At 45.2% G+C, this 21197-nt stretch overlaps 3 protein-coding genes across 3 annotated transcripts in view; 1 reads left to right on the top strand and 2 right to left on the bottom strand.

Annotated features, from left to right (window-relative positions):
- Positions 1 to 16029, bottom strand: part of TAC3 (tachykinin precursor 3) — a 29254-nt gene extending 13225 nt beyond the window's left edge. The window contains exons 1-2 of the mRNA XM_083729542.1: positions 15925 to 16029; positions 7456 to 7593 (exon numbers count right to left, since the gene is read on the bottom strand). Coding sequence (XP_083585668.1) covers positions 7456 to 7569 — 114 coding nt within the window. The 5' untranslated portion in view covers positions 7570 to 7593; positions 15925 to 16029. The remainder of the gene's footprint in view (positions 1 to 7455; positions 7594 to 15924) is intronic.
- Positions 1 to 21197, top strand: part of LOC310840197 (17-beta-hydroxysteroid dehydrogenase type 6-like) — a 257115-nt gene that overhangs the window by 54654 nt on the left and 181264 nt on the right. The gene's annotated exons all lie outside the window — the stretch shown is intronic.
- Positions 1 to 21197, bottom strand: part of LOC310840203 (retinol dehydrogenase 7-like) — a 486845-nt gene that overhangs the window by 362995 nt on the left and 102653 nt on the right. The window lies entirely within an intron of this gene.

Here is a 21197-nt window from a genome sequence, read left to right as displayed (position 1 = left end):
TTATGGAAGACAATCTTACTTGGCTATGAGTGACTGCCAAAGAAGACAGCCTTGTATTGCTCTCAGTGGGAAATGATTTCCTTGCCCTTCTAGGCTTCTGTCACCCCAGACTTCCCCCCTCCACACACAAAAATCCCAATCATGTGAGAACCAAGTTCTTGGAGTAAATATTGGCCATCAAACTTAAAGGTTCTGATGTAAAGAAAACATAGCCTTTAGTCACAAGGCTCTCACTTGTACATCTCCTTTGATAGCCAACAGGCAGTCCTGGACAGGTAGCCCTATAATGTCTGCAGATTTTGATGGATATGAAGTTCCATCCTTATTTCCCATAATCAAAGCATAATTTTCAAGTGAAAAACTTTGTCAATTACATCTACCGTTCGTTACAGAATTTAAATCTATCTCGAAGAATAAAGCGAGGGCAGGGCGGGGGTGTCCTCTAATTTAATCTGGTTAAAACTGCTGCCTATGCTAAGAGTGAAGTAATTCCAGGAGAAAAATATGTGAAATTGGTCCGAAGGTCAGCCGCATCCAAAAATGCGGAATTGCTTCGTGAGAGCCTTAAAGCTACAGTAATTTGCGGCTTTTTCTTTTCTCTTTTTGGACAGTAAGGATGTGACAGGAAGAGAAGGTGATGGGAGAGGGTTGAATTGGATTTCTCAAAGCTTTTTTTTTTTTTCTTTTTTTTTTTTTTTCTTCAGCAGATCTGATTCAGATGGGATTTGACAAAAACAGCCACTTAAGACTCCAGCTGGGTCTTGTCTACAAAAGTAATTTGCAGAGCAGAAAGCTCTTTTTAAGAGAGATGGGGGGGGGGGACCTCATCTTCTTTTTAACTTCCCCTTTTCATACGTATGAAAGAATGCCCCTTTTACATCAGATTAGAGACCACCTACACACCGAAAGCCTCTTCAGCAGACTTAGAATATGGAAAGATGATTATAGTTTTGGCTACCAAGAAGGTGTTCCACCATGCATGTTGCTTCCAAGTGCCAAGAGGCTGTGTGGCCTGCTCCATGTATTCAGCACCACAAGTAGATCAGCCTTCACTGACCTGTCCAGATGTTTTTGGACCACAACTCCCTGTCAGCATCGCCCTTGAGCCAGTGCCACCGACTGGGCTCAACCATTTCAGCCCCGACTGGGCCAGGTGAGCTGGGGTAGCACTTCCAGAGAACTTCTTATGCAGGAACAGGTCTAAGTGCTGTAGGCTCACAACTCAGAGCTGTGAGCACCAAACTCACTTCCAGAAGACAGCTGTGCCCAGCTGAGTATAGCAGAGCATAAATCACTGGGACGACAGTGCTGAAGAATATCTTCTTTTATTCACTAACAGCTACTGTACTATACAAACTATATACAAATGGAGACGCTGGACTGCACTGAGTGTTACAGCTTCTTTCTGCAGTGACCTTATCTACACTGAGATAACACTCAGCCTCCCCTTTTGATGTGAGGCTGGAGCGGAATAAGTAGCAAGCCCAATCCGCCCCCTCCTCTCTGGAAAATCAGCAGATTCTTGCAGTGGGAGGGAGGGGTGAAATATCCTCACTCCCATCAGTCCCAACCAACATGGCTAATAGGGATTGTGGAAGCTGTAGTCCAATAACATCTGGAAACCACAGGTTCCCCAGCCTTGTCCTAGATGATATACAATACTGAAGCTGCCATTATCTCTGCATGTGAAAGACAGAGATAGAAATTGTTCTCTCCAAACTTTCTGCTTTAGCTTTGAAAACAAGACAGCTAATGATCAAGTTCACAGATCTCCCTCAACCTCTCATTAGCCAGACATCTAATTTTATACTAGATTGGAGCTGTTTGGTTACGGTATTTTAAGGACTGAGAGATTTGAGTTCCACTAAAGGCTGCCTTCATGACCTTGGGCAAATGATTTAATCTTTTGATATCTTTATAAATGGGGAAAAGTTGTGGGGTAAACATTTCAACAATATAATTTAGTTGCAAAAAAAGCGAAGAAAGCCAAAAGTATGAGCCTTTGAAGCCAGGATCTTGGATGGTTTTATACTTGCTTCATTTCACGGTGAAGCTATTTTAAATAATTTCTCTAATACGTAGAAATCAACCTCTTCGCACATGCAGATGCACTGAAGTGCAGTGGCGTAGCGTGGGGGTGCAGGGGGGGGTCGGCTGCACCAGGCGCAACATCTGGGGGTTAGGGTTAGGGTTAGGGGGCGCAAATCCACGGGTTAGGGGGCGCAAATTACTTGCTTTGCCCCGGGTGCTGACAACCCACGCTATGCCACTGCTTAAGTGCTTGGCTCTCAAGCCATTGCTTGGCTACCAAGAGACCACTGGCTCATAGAAGCTCTCATTTCAGACTGCAGTGGGAGAGATGTTCCCTACTGTGTAGTCATTATCAAAAACCAACATTTTATTCTCCACAGGATGTATAGGCTTTTAGGTTATTGAAACAGCTTTGAGGAAAAAAAGAAAAGAAAAGAAAGAAAGAGCAACTTTTTGTAACTGCACCAAAGAGCCTTCTTGGAACCACTTGTTGTTTCATTATGTACAAGGCCCCATCACAAAAAGCAATGAGGGACCAACAGCCTAACACTGAGAGAATCAAAAGTAGAGCAGGATACAGACCAAGAGCCTGACCCCTTATATCTCTCCTTTTGACCCTTGAGGTCTTTGGGGGGTCGCTGTTAGCGGCCCCCCATGATTGGACGCACAGCTCATACCCACAAGGAGCCCGTACATTCAGTAGTGTGGGCCCAATTTTTTGGAAATCCCTTCCAGTTGAACTTCTAGTCCTAAGGTAAAGGTACCCCTGAACATTTGGTCCAGTCGCAGATGACTCTAGGGTTATGGCGCTCATCTCACTCTATAGGCCGAGGGAGCCGGTGTTTGTCCACAGACAGCTTCCGGGTCATGTGGCCAGCATGACTAAGCCGCTTCTGGCGAACCAGAGCAGCGCACGGAAACGCCGTTTACCTTCCCGCCAGAGAGGTACCTATTTATCTTCTTGCACTTTGATGCGCTTTCAAACTGCTACGTGGGCAGGAGCTGGGATCGAACAACAGGAGCTCACCCCATTGTGGGGATTTGAAGCACCGACCTTCTGATCGGCAAGCCCTAGGCTCTGTGGTTTAGACCACAGTGCCACCCACACCATAGTCCTTACTGAAGACTTATTCTTTTTTGTATCTCAGCAGGGCTTTTTAAATTGAACTCTGATTTTATAGTTTGAATCATTTTAGTCTAATTTGCTAGGTTTCTTCTACATAACTGTGATCATAGGAGCCAATTCCTAGGGGCTGAGGTCCCTTCACCCCCCCCCAATAAAATATTTGAGAGGTCTGCCCCCCAAGTTGATGTGCACTGCCATTCAAATGGTGTGCATGTGCCATGTCTTGTGATCAGTTATGTGGGGTAAGGCTTACCAGCTCAACACAAATATTTTATTCAAGTTGGCACCCCTGTTATTAAGTGGTATACAAACTGTTAAATAAATAAAATAATTAAGAAGCTTGTATACTGTTTATGGCGCACATGATTTGTTTTAGAAACATAGGGGCCATTTCTGGAGAAGCCTCCAGTATTCAATAATGAGGAGCTTCATGCCCTGCAAATCTGCCCCACCCTGCAAATCTCTTGGCCTCTAGCCATGCTTTTCCATCCATATGCCCACATTGTCTCTCACTTACTTGAGCTTCCCTTCCCATCACAGTACAGCGCTCCCCACCCCATTCAAAATAAAGCACGCTGTCATCAATATTAATGCCTGAATAGTCTGTTGATGAGGGATGCGGGTTGCGCTGTGGGTTATACCACAGAGCCTAGGACTTGCCGATCAGAAGGTCGGCGGTTCGAATCCCTGCCACGGGGTGAGCTCCTGTTGCTCAATGCCTGCTCCTGCCCACCTAGCAGTTCAAAAGTATGTCAAAGTGCAAGTAGATAAATAGGTACCACTCTGGTGGGAAGGCAAACAGTGTTTCCGTGCGCTGCTCTGCTTCGTCAGAAGCAGCTTTGTCACGCTGGCCACATGACCTGTACGCCAGGTCCCTCGGCCAATAAAGCAAGGTGAGCGCTGCAACCCCAGAATTGGTCATGACTGGACCTAATGGTCAGGGGTCCCTTTACCTTTACCTAGTCTGTTGATAAAAAATAAGTGAATGAGTGCCCAGGAGAGGAAATTTGATGTTATTTATTTACTAAAATGTAAGCTATGAACCACTGCATATGATGGACAAGATTGCTCATGGGTTTTTTTTTTGGGGGGGGGCAGAAGGATGTCAAGCCTGCTCCCTGTGTTGTAGGTACACGTCAGGTATGAGTAGCAGGTGGGGTTATCTCTCTTTGTACTGCTGGTGTCCACAGCTGATAGAATCACCAGCAAAGCCACGTTTTCTTTGTTATAAATTAGGGCAGGCATAGCTAAACTTGCCCCTCCAGATGTTTTTGGCCTACAACTCCCATGATCCCTAACTAGCCGGACCAGTGGTCAGGGGTGATGGGAACTATAGTCCCAAAACATCTGGAGGGTCGAGTTTGCCTGTGTCTGAACTAGGGCACCAGTTTTTCATTTACTTCTTCATTACCTCTTCTCTGTTCTCGTCTGTTCATTGAACAGTTTCCATCCTTCATACCCATGTAATAACTCCTCTGATTCAGCCAGCATAATTTACACTTGAGTCCCATTGTTCCATCACAGATAACAGAACAGGTGGATGGCTACTTCAGTCTCACCCACACGATACATTTAAAGCATATTTAAAGCACATGGCTCTCCTCAAAGAAATGTGAACTGAAGTTTGCCCTTCACAGAGCTTAATCAACTACAGATTCCAGGATTTTTATTTTATTTTATTTTTTGGCGGGGGACAGAGATGTGTGACAAACACACATACCACATCCATGCTGGGAAACCATATGTACACATTTGCCTGTGATGGGTTCACATGTGGCTAGTTCACTGAATCATTGTGTGCATGTACCAAATTAAACTGCCATTTGCCAAGTGTTCACTATTATACAGAGTCCATGTGTAGCAAAAGGTCACCAAGAAAAGGCCTTAAGTAACGTGAAGCTAAGCTGGTCTGGATCTGCTCAGTGTCTAGATGGGAAACCACCAGGAAGACCCCTGTACACTCAAGTCCCACCAGTGCAGAAAGTGTGTGTGTATGATTCATGCACAGAGAATGCTTATGGTTTTCCTACACAGAAGTTACATCTGTGTACAAAATCACTGCATGTAAAGCAGGGCTCGTTAACAAGGAATTTGGAAACCTCTCCTGATGTGTTTAAGTCCTGTTGTTCTTGTGTAATAAATAGATTGGTAAGATTTGTGAGCCAAAGCAATCCCAAAGTTCTAGTTGTGCCAGAAATGTTTGAAGAGCCCTGCAGGAGCAGAATGAATGTCCATCTAGCACAGCATTCTGTAGCTAGCCATGTAGCTAGCCATGGCCAGGCAGATGCTTCTGGGCTCTAATAAGGCTCAGGAGAGTTAATACCTGTTCCAAAGGAGGCACACTGAAAACACCGAGTAGTAGGGGAATCAGTATTTATTTTCAATTTCAGGTTTGTAATGGAGGTTATCATCAAACAAGATTAATTCAGCAGCTGCTTGGGTTCTCTGCTGTGGTCTGAACATTACGGAACTTCCTCTCTTGAGAAATTCACTAGTTCAGGAAGGCAGTTTATCATTTTAGAAGTTTGGACTCAAGACTGAGAATACATGGATTCAATCAACACTGAGCCACGAGTCCCATTGGCCAATTGCTGTATCACAGCCTAACCTACTCCACAGGGTTGTTGTGTGGATAAAAGGAGAAGTCGTCTGAAGTACATTGCTCTGGCTTCCAGGGGTTTCTGAACCAAGCCAAATTATATGCAAACTTATGTTTATGTGCACTTTTCTGGAGGCAGGGTCCAGCATTTATCAGATTCTCAAAGACGTTTGTGACTCTCAAAAAGGATAAGAACCACTGCCTTAGATGAAAGATGTGTGAATGTCTTGCCATGGGGTGTGTTTATGGGGGAACCGAATTAACATTTTTATAGGGAAGAAATAGGATCTTCCTCTGTATTATAAACCTCAATACTCCTTCAAACTGTAGCAACTGCAGATGAAAGTTAACAGATAAATTACACAGTACCACCTTTCTTTTTAATTGATTCAGGTTTCTAGCCTTGAGAAAGTGACTAGAATCATAGAATCATAGAGTTGGAAGAGACCACAAGGGCCATCGAGTCCAACCCCCTGTGAAGCAGGAAACACCATCAGAGCACTCCTGAATATGGTTGTCAAGCCTCTGCTTAAAGACCTCCAAAGAAGGAGACTCCACCACACTCCTTGGCAGCAAATTCCACTGTCGAACAGCTCTTACTGTCAGGAAGTTCTTCCTAATGTTTAGGTGGAATCTTCTTTCTTGTAGTTTGGATCCATTGCTCCGTGTCCGCTTCTCTGGAGCAGCAGAAAACAACCTTTCTCCCTCCTCTATGTGACATCCTTTTATATATTTGAACATGGCTATCATATCACCCCTTAACCTCCTCTAGGCATGGTAACATTTCCTGATTCTCTAAAACAGTGTACATTGGTAATATATTTTCCATTATTTGTTTGCTCATTTCCATTTTACACTGTAGGAAATCAGGTAAAAATAATGAAATTGGGGGCAGGGGGCAGAATCCAATTTTGTGTTGTATGTCAAAACTTGAAATATATCCTGTTTGCAAAACGTTAGAAGAAAAACTATGTTGGAAAGAAACCCATGAAATATAGAGAAACATCAGAATAACTTTTCCAAGCCTTGGACAATTTACTGTTGCAGAAGTCACAACAGGGGAGTGTTTGGGGATTATTATCTTTGTTTAATTAGCTTCTATCTGGGTATCAAGGGACACAGGTGGCGCTGTGAGTTAAACCACAGAGCCTTGGGCTTGCTGATCAGAAGGTCGGTGGTTTGAATCCCCACGATGGGGTGAGCTTCGGTTGCTTGGTCCCTGCTCCTGCCAACCTTGCAGTTCAAAAGCACACAGTGCAAGTAGATAAATAGGTACCGCTCCAGCAGGAAGGTAAACGGCATTTCTGTGCACTGCTCTGGTTTGCCAGAAGCAGCTTAGTCATGCTGGCCACATGACCCAGAAGCTGTACGCTGGCTCCCTCGGCCAATAAAGCGAGATGAGCGCTGCAACCCCAGAGTCGGCCATGACTGGACCTAATGGTCAGGGGTCTCCCCCCCCCATTACATTTACCTTATCTGGGTAAAACAAAATTATGCATTAACTTTAGTATTTTGAGTCCTCAGGTTTTCCGAAGTGGATGATGGGTTCAGTCTCAACTCCTGAAATGCAAGGCTCTAAAAACCACACTGGTACCATGGCAGGAACTTATTTGGAGCAGATCCTTACCCAGCACAGAAGCCGTTCCACTCACCAGCAACCTCCTATCCCCTCTTCCAACAAAATTCTAGCCACTCTCACCTTTGTTTGCATTCCGCTGGGCAGCTGCTGCTCCTGAGACTCAATACAGTAAGCCTGGCACAGTTTTGCTGCTATTAAGGACAGCAGCACTGTCAGCACAAGAGGACTCTTCATTCTCTCTTCTGGAGGGAGCGACAGCTTGGGAAGGGGAGCAGTGGGAGAGGGTTCAGAAAGAGAGAGAAAGCGGGAGAATATCAGTGTGAAAAATGGAAACTGCAAAGTGTGGAGGGAGCACAGGAGTACCAACATACATATCCTTCATCATGGGAAGAAAAAGAAAGCAGATAAATAACAGCAAGCAATTTTATGTGGAACTTTAATTAGCACACTGCCATTTTCACGCTTCAGATTTGTAAGAGGAACAAGAGGTCACTGCCTATTATTCCCTTATAAGTACTACATAATGACTGGCCAATTAATTTCTAGGAAAGCTAGCACTTTGTTTTTTAAAAAGATTATACTGAATCCTCTCTAAAGCTAGAAACAGAACACCACCATACATTACCTGTCAAACATGTTTATTTCATATGCAAACCTGGTTATTTCCTATAGCAAGACACATGAACTGGGGACGACGTTTGTGAGTGTTTAAATTTCTTTTAAATGAACATCTCATGCATCAGGCAACCCCACCTACAAAAAGGCTCCCATTCTCTTTCATCTATCTATCATCTATCTATCTATCTATCTATCTATCTATCTATCTATCTCTATCATCTATCTATATCTATCTATAGATAGAATCTATAGATAGAATCTGGCTAGTGTGACTGTGGTGATGTGAAGTTACTCTTGTTGCTCCACGGAAATAATTTCTCTGCACAGCCTTAGAAGACAATAAAGCAATGCTTTCTTAGCTACCTCCCTTCTTTGAATTCTTAGGCTTAAATTCCATCTCTGCTGCTCTCTTTGCACACAATCAAAATGTTGCTTTCTGTCTCCTACTCAGTAACAGAACGAATCAAACTGAAATAACCTACCTAGTGGCATGCAATCTGGACTCACAGATTACGGCCTTTGATACAACCCAATATAATATTTGCATTAACCTTTATCAGTCAGACATATCCTCTCTACTGAAGACAAGGGCATTACTTCCCCAGCCAATCAGCCCATGTGTTAGAATTTGGAACCCATCACTGGTTAATTGTGGGCACAATCTAATAAAACCACCATGGATCAAGAACACTGTCTGCCCTGATATTTAATGAAGAAGTACAGTCTCAGCTGTAACAGTAAGATAAAAGAGGTCTCCTCAGTAGCAGGAAACATTTGGTACACTGGCCACAATTGTTTGGGAATTATTTAAAAGATGCATATGCTTCTTTTCAGCTTATGCTCTGAAGTGACATGCAAGCAATAATATAAAAGCAATTAGAATATAAATAATAAACTAAACTAAAGCGAAACAAGATTCGATACAAAAACATCAACAGCAGAAAATTGGAAAGGGAGTAACTTCCAACAGGACAGCGAAACAAGATTCATTTCACTTGTTTAGGGAATTGCATTAAAGATGGACAGCCCACAGAAGGACTGGAAGCAAACTAGTAACCAACTCAGTTGTTTAAGCACAGGCTCATATTTGTTACTAGCCAAACAACAAGATTCTGCACCTCGTGAGTATGCCAACACAGGGGACATTGCAAGAATCTCATCTGGTGACTTGCATGTTCCTCATGTAAAATATATGAAGTAGGTTTTCTTCTCTGGTGGATTTAAAATATTGTGTTCCTAATTAAGCTTCAAAATAAAGTCCTTGATAAGCTAGCGGTAGCTTGCAAATACAGGTTTGCTGATGAGCTGATGAAATTTATGCCATTGTTCCTAGCTGAGAGGGTATCACTGGCTGGAGGCCACTATACAACACCAAAGCTGGACTGTAGCACCAGCAAGGAGAGAAGTTTATGATTTCAGTTGGGTTGCACTATGGTAAGCTTTTTGCCTTACTGATTGTGCTCCTGAACAAATGACAATTGGGGGGAGGGGGAATCCCTGTGCATGGCAAGGAGAAAGTAATAAACAAATAATTTAAAAATTAAAAATTCAAAAAGGGAAATGGGTCATTTTGCCCTTTTCTAAGACATAGATGGGTGCCTAATATGCACTTGGGTGACTGCAATGTGCTCTGTCTTTTTGAAGTTGGCGCTGGTGCAAAATGCAGCAGCCTGAGAGAGGCATGTCCCAGGGCACATGCATTATTCTCATTTTGGTTCCAGTGTTCGAAACTCCCATTGCTCTAGGCGCATTTTGCGACAGGGAATTTCATTAGTGCAAGTAGCTTCTGAGCTCTGGCTGCGCCTAAGATTTCAGATTAAAACTGCAGAGTGGAAGGAAAAGAGGACCCTTTTCTGCCTCCCTACTTCTAGCTACTCTCTGTAGACTGGAGAAGAGACCCTCTTAAGAATATTAGGGGGGTGGGCAGGGGAAGGACTAGACCATGTGAAAAATGAGCATAATATTTCAGCTGCAGTTCATTCATTTTCAGCTTTGTATTCTTGTTATAAAAAAGCATGCCTAGACATTCCATTGTTGTGCCCATAACCTAGGTTTAAGGTGCCATTTAGCTCCTAGCTTTCATATCTCAGTTTCTAACACTGTTTGGTTCAACCACTGTGGCTGCCTGTTTCCTTCTGGGGCTAATTACAAAGTGCTGGTATTTAACCCTTAAAGCCCTTTGCAATCTGGGACCAATCTTTTTAGACAAGAACATCCAGCAAGGGCATTGGTCTCCTCCATGGCACCCACATGATACGTTGCCCATTTTAAGTCTACTCAGCTCTACCACTGCCAGCCTTCCAGAAAAAAGGAAAAACATGGTTTGTAAAGAAAGCTAATCTGGAAGCTATTGTTTTAAACAGCTGCAAATAGTATCTTTTAAATCTGCTGGCTACTAATATTGTTTTCCTGCCAGGTTTTATATGGTTACACATTATTTCAGTATTTTGTTATTTGTAACTGTTTGCAACTTTGGAGGCAGCAGACAGAGAATACAGCTAAAAATGTTTTATAGGAATTAAACAGTTGTAAACAAAATTAATCGTTTTTACATTTCCTTCTGAATGGTTTCCTTTTAATCACTCTTACTTTCCCAGACCCATTTTCAGTTTCAAAGCTTTTCTAAACTCATCTCAACCAGGATTACAGACTTTTCTGTGAGTTTACACACAAATAATGCTTTGAAAATCAGAATGCAGGGTTAAAACTGGCGAGGTACCATATCTTTATTTAGCTAGCTATTTAACCACAAGTATATACTGCTTGATTGTAAAAAGAACCTCTAGGTGGATTACAAAAACTTGGATATACAGTAGCAATGGTTCATAGCAACCCAAATCAGATTATCAGCATTCTCTAATGCAGGGTTAGTCAATGTGGTGGCCTCCAGCTGATGTTGGACAACAACTCCCATCAGCACCAGCAGGATGGCCAATTTTCAGGGTTGATGGGCGTTGGAGTCCAATACCATCTGGACGATACCAAGTGGGCTGACTCCTGCTCTTGTGTACGTCTGACCAGTGTGAATATGCAACATTACACACTGGAAATTATTAATTTATTTATAGAAGTATTTATATACTGCCCTTTTGCAAAACATCAGGGTGATGTGCAGGAACTTAAAATCATATTAAAGCAATACAGAATGGAAAATCAAGAGATGTTATAAACAACCACATAAACTGCCAGCATAAAATAAGTTATTTATTTATAAAATAATTATAAATTAAATGCACAATGATGCCAGATTATTAATATTCACATGGGGATACTGTCATTCACCAAATTTCAGGCAACAACTACAACATATATGCATGCACACAATCAACTTTACTTACACCTATGGTGTTTTAATTTAAGCACCACGTAATGGATATAGATGCACATAGAAATGTGTAAATGTCATCATCATTAAAGGAACAAAACGTACATAAGGATAACTTTGCCAAAAACCCACAAGCAATCCCTATTTCAGACATGATGCTAAGACAAGGATTGTAGTTTGTAGTCTGGGGTTCAGCCTCTAGCGCCTCCATTTAAAGGATCTCTGGCAAAACCTGAAAAAGCCTCTGCCTTAGTCTTTGAGCAGAGCCAGAATGTTATGACTCTACACAAGACAATTTCATACATTTACAATTCCAGGCCATTTTCTTAAGCAGGATAACAGGAGAGATGGAATGACAGCTTTTACTAATGTTCTTAAATTATTTTGTCCAAATATTAAATTATTTTGGAAAAAAATATATGTATTCTTTTATTAAAAGCCTTGAACAACTATATTTTAAATCAAGTGTATGCATGCAAACAACTTACCTCCCCCACATATGTACATTTCTATGCAAAAGCAGGGCCAGGGCCAGACTTAAAGGGGGCCCTCAGCCCATTGCTGCTGACAAGTCCCTCACCACTCCAGACTAGGACAGGACTTTTCCCCATTTCTGCATGCAGTGATAGCAATGCCCCTCTCTCAAGGGGTCACCTCATTCTCCCAACATTGCCCCTGCCCCCAACCAGGACAAGACACCTGTCCTGCTTGCCACCACACATAGGGACAGCAGCACCACCACTTCCCCTTATTCTGGGCTGCCACTCACCACCCTCCCTGTCAGTCCCACCTCAGTCCCATCCTCCCTGTCAGTCCCAAGCACCCAGGGTGTTTGGGAATGAATTTTATAGCTCTATAGGCCAGGGCAGTGCATTTTTGGTTATTAAACTTAGTGGGTGGTGACTGCAAGAAGCCAAGGTTCTAAAGCAGTTCTAGAGGCCTAGTAAGGTGGGGGGTGGGGGGTAGGACTGGGCTGGTGTTGGGCCTTCTGATCCTCTGGAGTCCTTAGCCTGTGCCCAACTGGGCTGCCCGCTGGTTTTGAGCTTGTGCACATATCTTTGATCATAGGAAAGCTGTTACGAATGTGCCCCATATAATGCATAGCAATTGCTTCTTAAAGGTAAAGGGACCCCTGACCATTAGGTCCAGTCATGACCGACTCTGGGGTTGCGGCGCTCATCTCGCTTTATTGGCCAAGGGAGCCGGCGTACAGCTTCCGGGTCATGTGGCCAGCATGACTAAGCCGCTTCTGGCGAACCAGAGCAGCGCACGGAAACGCCGTTTACCTTCCCACCAGAGTGGTACCTATTCATCTACTTGCACTTTGACATGCTTTTGAACTGCTAGGTTGGCAGGAGCTGGGACCAAGCAATGGGAACCCCCCCCCCCCGCGGGGATTCGAACCACCAACCTTCTGATCGGCAAGTCCTAGGCTCTGTGGTTTAACCCACAGCACCACCCGCGTCCCTAATTGCTTCTTACCAGTCCCTAAAAAATGCAACCCTAATTCTAAATAGCTGGTAGTCATGAGATCCTTGGAGAGGAGAGAGCATGCAAGGGCTGATGACTTTGGCTGCCATCCTGTTATTCTGAACATAAGGAGCCTAACTTTGAGGACTGCAGTCTTTACATAACTGCAGTGTGCAATTACATAGATGCTCTTACACATCTTAATCCATGCTTATCAATATATTCACATTACACGGATGCATACATATGTTTGCTTATTGTAAGCATTGTGTATGTCACACTAAACAAACACACTGCTATAAAAAAAAATCCCTCTCAGACACACTCCTTCCTTTCATCCATATTCCTGCTTGCTCCTAGTTATACTCCAGCATATTGATGTTCACCCTCATGCTAACTCAGCCTTGGTCAGCCATCCAGTTGCACATTTGCTTAGACACATACCTGAAGCACAAGTGTGTTATGTCTGAAATGAGATACTCTAATCTATAGAGAAACACCCCAAAATATACCAGATTAAAGGCGGTATTCAAAACTTACTTGCTTGGTCTCATGCCAAGTGTTTTCTCCAGTAAAGGAAAATCATTTGGTAAACTAACAGTTCACCTCCCCACACTTAGAGCAAAATTGCTATAACCCTGAAAATAGCAACCCCACCCATTTACACTGAAAAGCAAAAGACAAACTACTCCTCTAAAATGCAGCCAGTCTCTTAGCAAACAGTTACCGTAACTTGCACAAAGTTTCAGCAGCTGTCCTGCCAGAGATGCAAGTTAGTAAACTGGGCACTCAGCAACACTTGATCCTGCCTACCAAACAATTCATCCTGATAAGAAAACATTCGTAGGCAGCATGGCCAGGCTGGCACAGAAAGAGGGGCAACTGCTTCAGGGGCCCTATGCTATCAACTATACCCTGTCTCGTGCTTGCTCTGAAAAGCTTGGCAATCTCTCCAAAATAGAGATCAATCTTCTTCAGTACTTTGTACAGCAATTCACCACACTGAATTGGCTACTCTTCTTTATTACATCACATGTTTCGGCTGCTAACTTAAAAAGTTTGAAATGTGTACACAATTATGTGATAACGAGGTGTTTTGCAAGCATATGTATCATGCAGATACGCTTGCCAGGGAACCAGGACAGGCTGCACCTCCCTGCTGAGTATATAAAGGTAAAAAGGTAAAGGACCCCTGACAGTTACGGTAAGTCCAGTCGCAAACAACTCTGGGGTTTCGGCACTCATCTCACTTTACTGGATGAGGGAGCTGAGGTTTGTCCGCAGACAGTTTTTCCGAGTCATGCAAGCCAGCATGACTAAGCCGTTTCTGGCGAAACCAGAGCAGCGCACAGAAACTCCATTTACCTTCCCGCCGGAGTGATACCTATTTATCTACTTGCACTTTGATGTGTTTTCAAACTGCTAGGTGGGCAGGAGCTGGAACCGAGCAATGGGAGCTCACCCCGTCATGGGGATTCAAACCGCCGATCTTCCGATTGGCAAGCCCAAGGCTCAGTGGTTTAGACCACATACCCATTAGCAAATCTATGTTTACCTTTGCCGTGTATATTTTCCATATCTGTGCATGGCTCTTCTTGAAGACTCAGGGTTATTGCCTGTTCTGAGGGTCTCTTGGGCAAAGCAAAGGGGTCCTCATACACCCTGGATGCTACAGTATCTTTTACCTCTAAGTAAATACCTCCAGTGAATGACAGGCTACCACCTCCCAAGGCAATCTACTCCCCAGCCAAACGGTCATTTTTTCTACAGTTTAGCTGAAATCTGTTTCCCTACAATTTCCACCCATGAATTCTAGCCCAAACCAAGAGAGAGAGAAATTCTGCTTGGTCTTCTGTGTGGCAGTTCTTCAGGTATTTGAAGAAGACTGTTATCATGTCTCCCCTTAAGCTTCTTTTCTCCGGTGTTGGTGGTGTTTTGGTATGCAATAAGCATGGAAAAAATAATAATAATAAAAAGCTTCTCTTCTCCAGGTGTATGAGGAGGACACCCCTGCCTGGATATGCCATTTCCTCTGTTACATATGCATATGGCATCTTCGTGCTCTGTGGCAATTGATTCAAAACAACCGATTCCCATCCACTGGTTCCATGCTATACCTCTAAGGCACATTCAAAGCATGTTCTTTCCCTCAAAGAATTCTGGGCACTGTAGTTTGGTAAGGGTTCCTGGGAACTGCAACTCTGTGAGGGGCAAACTACAGTGCCCAGAATTCTTTGAGGGAAAATGTGCCCTCAATGTGTGTAGTCAGAGCCACTGACGCAGATTAGAACCCACATTTCCCCACACTTTGGAGCAACCATAAACCTCAGCTAATGGAGAATATGGCAGGATGGCTAGCAGATTTTAGGAAGCGACCAATTTGTGTTTCTCTCTTTATTAAGCATCACCCAGCAATCTCAAATGCATGCTGAACCAGAGAATCTGACGGGGAGATCAAAGAGTCGCATTGGCACAAACCCTGCCACAAAAACACACACACACACACACGTCCCCCAGACTTGAGCAAATTCTTTGCAAGTGGAAATTCAACAGGTGGAGCTTTCCTCATGACAGAAACTCAGTGATGGGGAAACATCTGTAGAATTTTTGCCCTGTGCTCTACACAATATATTATTATTATTAATAATAATAATACTATTACTACACAGTATTGGTTGCAAAGCTCCGAAAACTTTGTCAGGAGGAGAAAAGTGGCAGTTCTCTTAGAACAGACATGTCCAACAGGTAGTTCGTGACCTATCGGTAGATCACTGGACATTTGTGGTAGATCACTGGCTCCCCCCCCAAAAAAAAAGCTCAATAACTTTGGCTCCCCTTAAAAAAAAGCTTTGCCTTGCACCCCTAAAAACGGGCTTTCCTCCTCCCTAAAGAAAAGCTCAACAACTTTGAACCCCCCCCCCAAAGGGGGCAGATCACTGCCAGTTCTTAACTCTGTGAGTAGATCGCAGTCTCTTGGGAGTTGGTCACCCCTGTCTTAGAAGATCCTGCCCCCCCCCCCAAATGATGGTGCATCGTCATCCATGAAGTTCGGTGAGCTCTGAAACTTCCTGCCCCTCACTTTATAGATATACCTAAGCCATTTCCCGCACTTTGGGGTCTGCCGCCCCCTCCCCGCCCCCCTCTCTCCCAGCCACGGGGCCGTGAGAATCACCCACCTGGCGGAGGAGGGCGATTTGGCGGGAAGTCCGCGGCGCGCGCTCTCGTGCGGACGGCTGAGGGCAGCGGCAGCGAAGGACGGCGCTGCTGCTCTCCGAGCGCCTTGTCGGCCCCCGCCTCGGCTCGCTTGAGGAGGAGAAGCAGCAAGCGCGCTGGAAAGTCGGAGGAGCCGCGGCGAAGAGTGCCTCGCCGCCCGACAGCAGCGCCACTTTAATAAGAGGCTGGCTGGCGGGGATTGGAGAGCGCCTCTCGGGGAGGGGGCTGGGAGCGGCGCCCCCTTCCCGCCCACGCGCCGCCTGCGCGCGCGCCTCACCCCCACCGCAGGCGCGGAAAGGAGGCAGGCGCGCGCGGGGGGGGGGGAATGCGCAGGGATACTCACCTCTGAAACGCCGTTAACTCACCTCTGAAACGATTTTGTGTTGTTGTTTAGTCGTTTAGTCGTGTCCGGCTCTTCGTGACCCCCTAGACCAGAGCACGCCAGGCACTCCTGTCTTCCACTGCCTCCCGCAGTTTGGTCAAACTCATGCTGGTAGCTTCAAGATCACCATCCAACCATCTCGTCCTCTGTCGTCCCCTTCTCCTTGTGCCCTCCATCTTTCCCAGCATCAGGGTCTTTTCCAGGGAGTCTTCTCTTCTCATGAGGTGGCCAAAGTATTGGAGCCTCAGCTTCACAATCTGTCCTTCCAGTGAGCACTCAGGGCTGATTTCCTTCAGAATGGAGAGGTTGGATCTTCTTGCAGTCCATGGGACTCTCCAGAGTCTCCTCCAGCACCGGAATTCAAAAGCATCAATTCTTCCGCGATCAGCTTTCTTTATGGTCCAGCTCAGTGGCGTAGCGTGGGGGGTGCAGGGGGGGCCGGCTGCACCAGGCCCAACATCTGGGGGTTAGGGTTAGGGGGCGCAAATCCACGGGTTAGGGGGCACAAATCCACGGGTTAGGGGGCACAAATTACTTGCCTTGCCCCGGGTGCTGACAACCCATGCTACGCCACTGGTCCAGCTTTCACTTCCGTACGATCTCCTAGAAGTGGAGAAAAGGGCAGGTGACCAAGGGCCCGGGACAACCCGCCCGGGAAGAAGGCTCGTCGTAGGAGAGGACCTGGCAAGGGGTGCGTAAGATAACGTATGGCATACAGAAGAATTGTAGAGGTGCATAACTGTCAACTTTTCCCTTTTCTTGCGAGGAATCCTATTCGGAATAAGGGAATTTCCCTTTTAAAAAAAGAGAAAAGTTGACAGCTATGTAGAGGTGGAAAGGACCACAAGGATCAATTGGTCCGACCCCCTGCAAAGCAGGAATCGTTTTGCCCAACATGGGGCTCAAACTCAGGATCCCGAGATGAAGGGTCTCATGTCTACCTAGTGAGCAATCCCAAGTGGCAAGAGAGAAACATTTCTCCCTCTGCCATAACACTAGCTAGCAGGACCCATGGCCATTAAAGGAAGCCTAATGTTGCCACGCGAGTCGCGCTGTGAGTTAAACCACAGAGCCTAGGACTTGCCGATAAGAAGGTCGGCAGTTCGAATCCTGGTGACGGGGTGAGCTCCCGTTGCCCGGTCCCTGCTCCTGCCAACCTAGCCAACTGAAAGCACGTCAAAGTGCAAGTAGATAAATAGGTACCGCTCCGGTGGGAAGGTAAATGGTGTTTCCGTGCGCTGCTCTGGTTCGCCAGAAGCAGCTTAGTCATGCTGGCCACATGACCCGGAAGCTGTACGCCGGCTCCCTCAGCCAGTAAAGCGAGATGAGCGCCACAACCCCAGAGTCGGTCACAACTGGACCTAATGGTCAGGGGTCCCTTTACCTTTATTACTGTTGGAAGGCACACGAAAACGAAAAGCAGTTCTTTACACAGCACATGGTTGAACTATTATTTGCTTATTTGTGACATTTCTATCCCACTTTTCCTGCAAAGTAAAACTCAAGGTGGCTTTTCCTCTCCATTTCTGCCTTCACAACAACCCTGTGAGGTAGGTTAGGCTGAGAGTCTGTGACTGGCCCAAGGTCACTCAGTGAACCTGGTGGATGAGTGAGCATTTGATCCCTGGTCCAATGCTCTGACCACGCTACAATCGCTTTCTGTGGGATGCAACACCATTCAACGTAGTGATGGATATCCATCTGGACTGCTTTAAAGGGGGTTTCCACCATTTCAAGCTGTCAGTGGCTCTTAGTCATGGTGGGTATATTAATTTCCATGCTTCGGAATACCAGTTTCTGGGGAACATAAACAGGAGAAGGTTATTGTCCTCATGTGACCCAGCATGGCTATAATGTTCTTATATACATATGGAAGTGACTCTCCCCCCCCCCACCTGCTCACAATTTCACACATTACAAAAGTGCTACTTTGACAGTGATCACTCACAGGAGCAGACCAGCTCCCTCAATTTTCCATTAGAGGTGGATTTATGGGGGTGAAACCGGTTTACCTGCACTGCACACTGAAACAATGATGTAGAACGGAAGGTGAGAGGGGAGAAGAGGTAAATTTTGGAGTCACACAGGGCACCGTTGAAATGTGAAAGCCCAAAGTCTGCCATGGCCTTCAACTATGGCATGACCCTATAAAAGGGCACTTCTGGACTGTTGCTAGTTTTGGTTGGGATTCAATCACATACAGTGGTACCTTGGGTTAAGAACTTAATTTGTTCCGGAGGTCAGTTCTTAACCTGAAACTGTTCTTAACCTGAAGCACCACTTTAGCTAATGGGGCCTCCCGCTGCTGCCACGCCACCACCGGAGCACGATTTCTGTTCTCATCCTGAAGCAAAGTTCTTAACCCAAGGTACTATTTCTGAGTTAGAGGAGTCTGTAACCTGAAGCATCTGTAACCCGAGGTACCGCTGTACTGGCAAATTGGGAGGTTATGTGCAACCAGCCCACTTCCCTCAAATATAAGACTTTTTGCAATAAGGAAAGGGATAGCAAAATGCACTGGAAAGTGTATGATAACACTTGGTTTGATGCAGCAGCATCAGACCTCCCTGCAAACAAATCAGGGTGAATGCTCAATAAATGGGTCACCTGGAAGCACATCCTACCCTCTGCTATCCAGTCACTGCAAATGTCAGTAGAAAGCATTTTCAGTTTCATTAAAGCATAGCAATACTTTAATTGTTAGAAACACCGAGACAGCATCACTGAAATGGACAAGAACTATCCTCCCAGCTTACTATTTCATTAGCTCTGGGATTTGAGAGAATAGAGCAGCAAGCAGGTAATGCAAAAAATGGGATGGCAGCACTGTCAGGACTGTCACCAGCCACATCATCATCAGAGTCTGATGTTCCACAAATCTGGAGAAGGCAAGCTGGGGGGGGGGGTCTTCTGCACCTGCTAACTGGAGGGTGGTGTGCTGACATTTGAAGCTGGGAAAGCATACATTGTGAATAGTGGTGGTAACACACATTAACAGACGTAGGGGAAGATTGTTGTATTATGATGATTAAAGTGTGTGAAAATGCATTTGTAATTTCAGCCTCAACAGACACATGTATTCCTGATCTCAAAACCAAACATACTGCTCCTCGCTGTTTCTCACTGTGTATTGCTCATATACCTTCCCCTCTTTTATGTAAAATAAAAAATTCTGTAACTCAGTGCTACCCACTCACACTTTCACTTTCATGCACATGTCACTCAGTCACACAGAGACAAGGCTGTCACACTTGTAAACAATAGAATCCTTCCTAATGACACTTTCACTCATCATTCATGCTCCAAATGTCTCTGTGTTCAGGTACATTTCCCCTGTTTTGTTGTCTAACTTTTAAAAGAACGTTAGCATGCACATCTGTCCACCGGAGGGCTTTCTGTTTAAGGTCCCTTCCCTGAGTCTTAAGAAGTTGAATATCTGAATGAATGGGGATCCATTTTAACTCTAGTGCACAGCTCAGCCAATAGAGCACAAGACCCTTAATCTCAGGGTCATAGGTTAGAGCCCCACGTTGGGCAAAATATTTCTGCATTGCAGGAGGTTGGACTAGATTGTCCTTGTGGTCCCTTCCAGCTCTACAATTCTATGAATGTCATTTTTATTTAATTTATTAAAACACACATGTCAAGACACAAAATGTTGATCTGGCTATAGCTTTCTGTCAGGGAACTGCCATCGGAGCCAGAGGCGGAGGGAAGGCTCCAGAGGGATGCCGCAGAGGGTCCCAGCAGAGAGAGAGGCAGCCCATCTGCTGGGGAAGGAAATCAGCGTAACACCAGTGGAGAAGGGGGGCAGATGGGGGAATCGGAGAGGAGGCTCCAGGACTCCTCACCGGAGACCAGCAGGGAGAGCACGGGTCCTCCACTGCCCACACCCTCCCTGCGCAGAAGACTTACGCGCAGGGAGAGTAGGAGGAGACTTGGTGTCAAAGAACTTCTTTGCTGGAAGAAGTTCAAGAAATGCCCACTGACGGATTCTGCCAGCGACTGAGACAGCCACGGGTGAGAGGCTGTCCAGACAGAAAGGGTTCAACCAGGCAACCTAGCCAGGAGTGGCGGCAACTTATGCACGAGCAACCCCTAGAACCATTACACTTTCCTTCCATCCTCTTGCCAAGAAGAGCAAGGAAGAAAAGAGGGTGGCAGAAACAGAGAGAAAGAGAGATAAGTGCCAGAAAGACTGAGCTCCTGGCTTGTTTGGGTTCTACCCCTGCCCACATTTGACTCTGACCTCTTGTGCTGCCAGTATACAGCCCTCAAGAGACCACCCTCAACTGAGTGCAACCCTCAACAGAAAAAAAAAAGTTTGGCCACCACTGATATATGGCATCTCCCAAGCAGCTGATGGAAAGGGCAGAGGGGAAAGCAGCCAGGATGACAAATGGGTAGAACATTTTGAGTCAATATTTGATGACCCAGTAATGTTTAGTGTTCAAATTATGTTGAAAGCTGCTGAGAGGTCTAGAATAACAAAGAGAATTGATCCAGAACACTAGCTTTGTTCCTGGAACCACATGCTATCTCATGCAGTCTCATGTCTCTAATTAAGGAGTGGTTTGTGCATGAACTAGCCTCTCTGTTTCCCCATCCACACCCACATTTTCTTTTCCGAGCTGATTCACAAGACCACTTTCTAGGAATCAAATTGTTTATGCGAACAGAGTGCAATCTCTTGTGGTTACATCATATTACCATGTCCTTCCCGGGACATTATATTACTGCAGGGAGACCATTTCTCAAGCCATTTCACAAAAATGACTGTTTGAAGCATCTATTTATCTTGTCCAGCATTTCCCCAACCTGATGCTGTCCAGATGTTTTTGACTAAAACTCCCA

This window comes from Podarcis gaigeae (genome assembly GCF_964106915.1).
Source record: "Podarcis gaigeae genome assembly, chromosome: 2".
Taxonomy (NCBI): domain Eukaryota; kingdom Metazoa; phylum Chordata; class Lepidosauria; order Squamata; family Lacertidae; genus Podarcis; species Podarcis gaigeae.
Note: the sequence above shows the minus strand (reverse complement) of the source record. Positions and strands in the feature narration are given on the sequence as shown.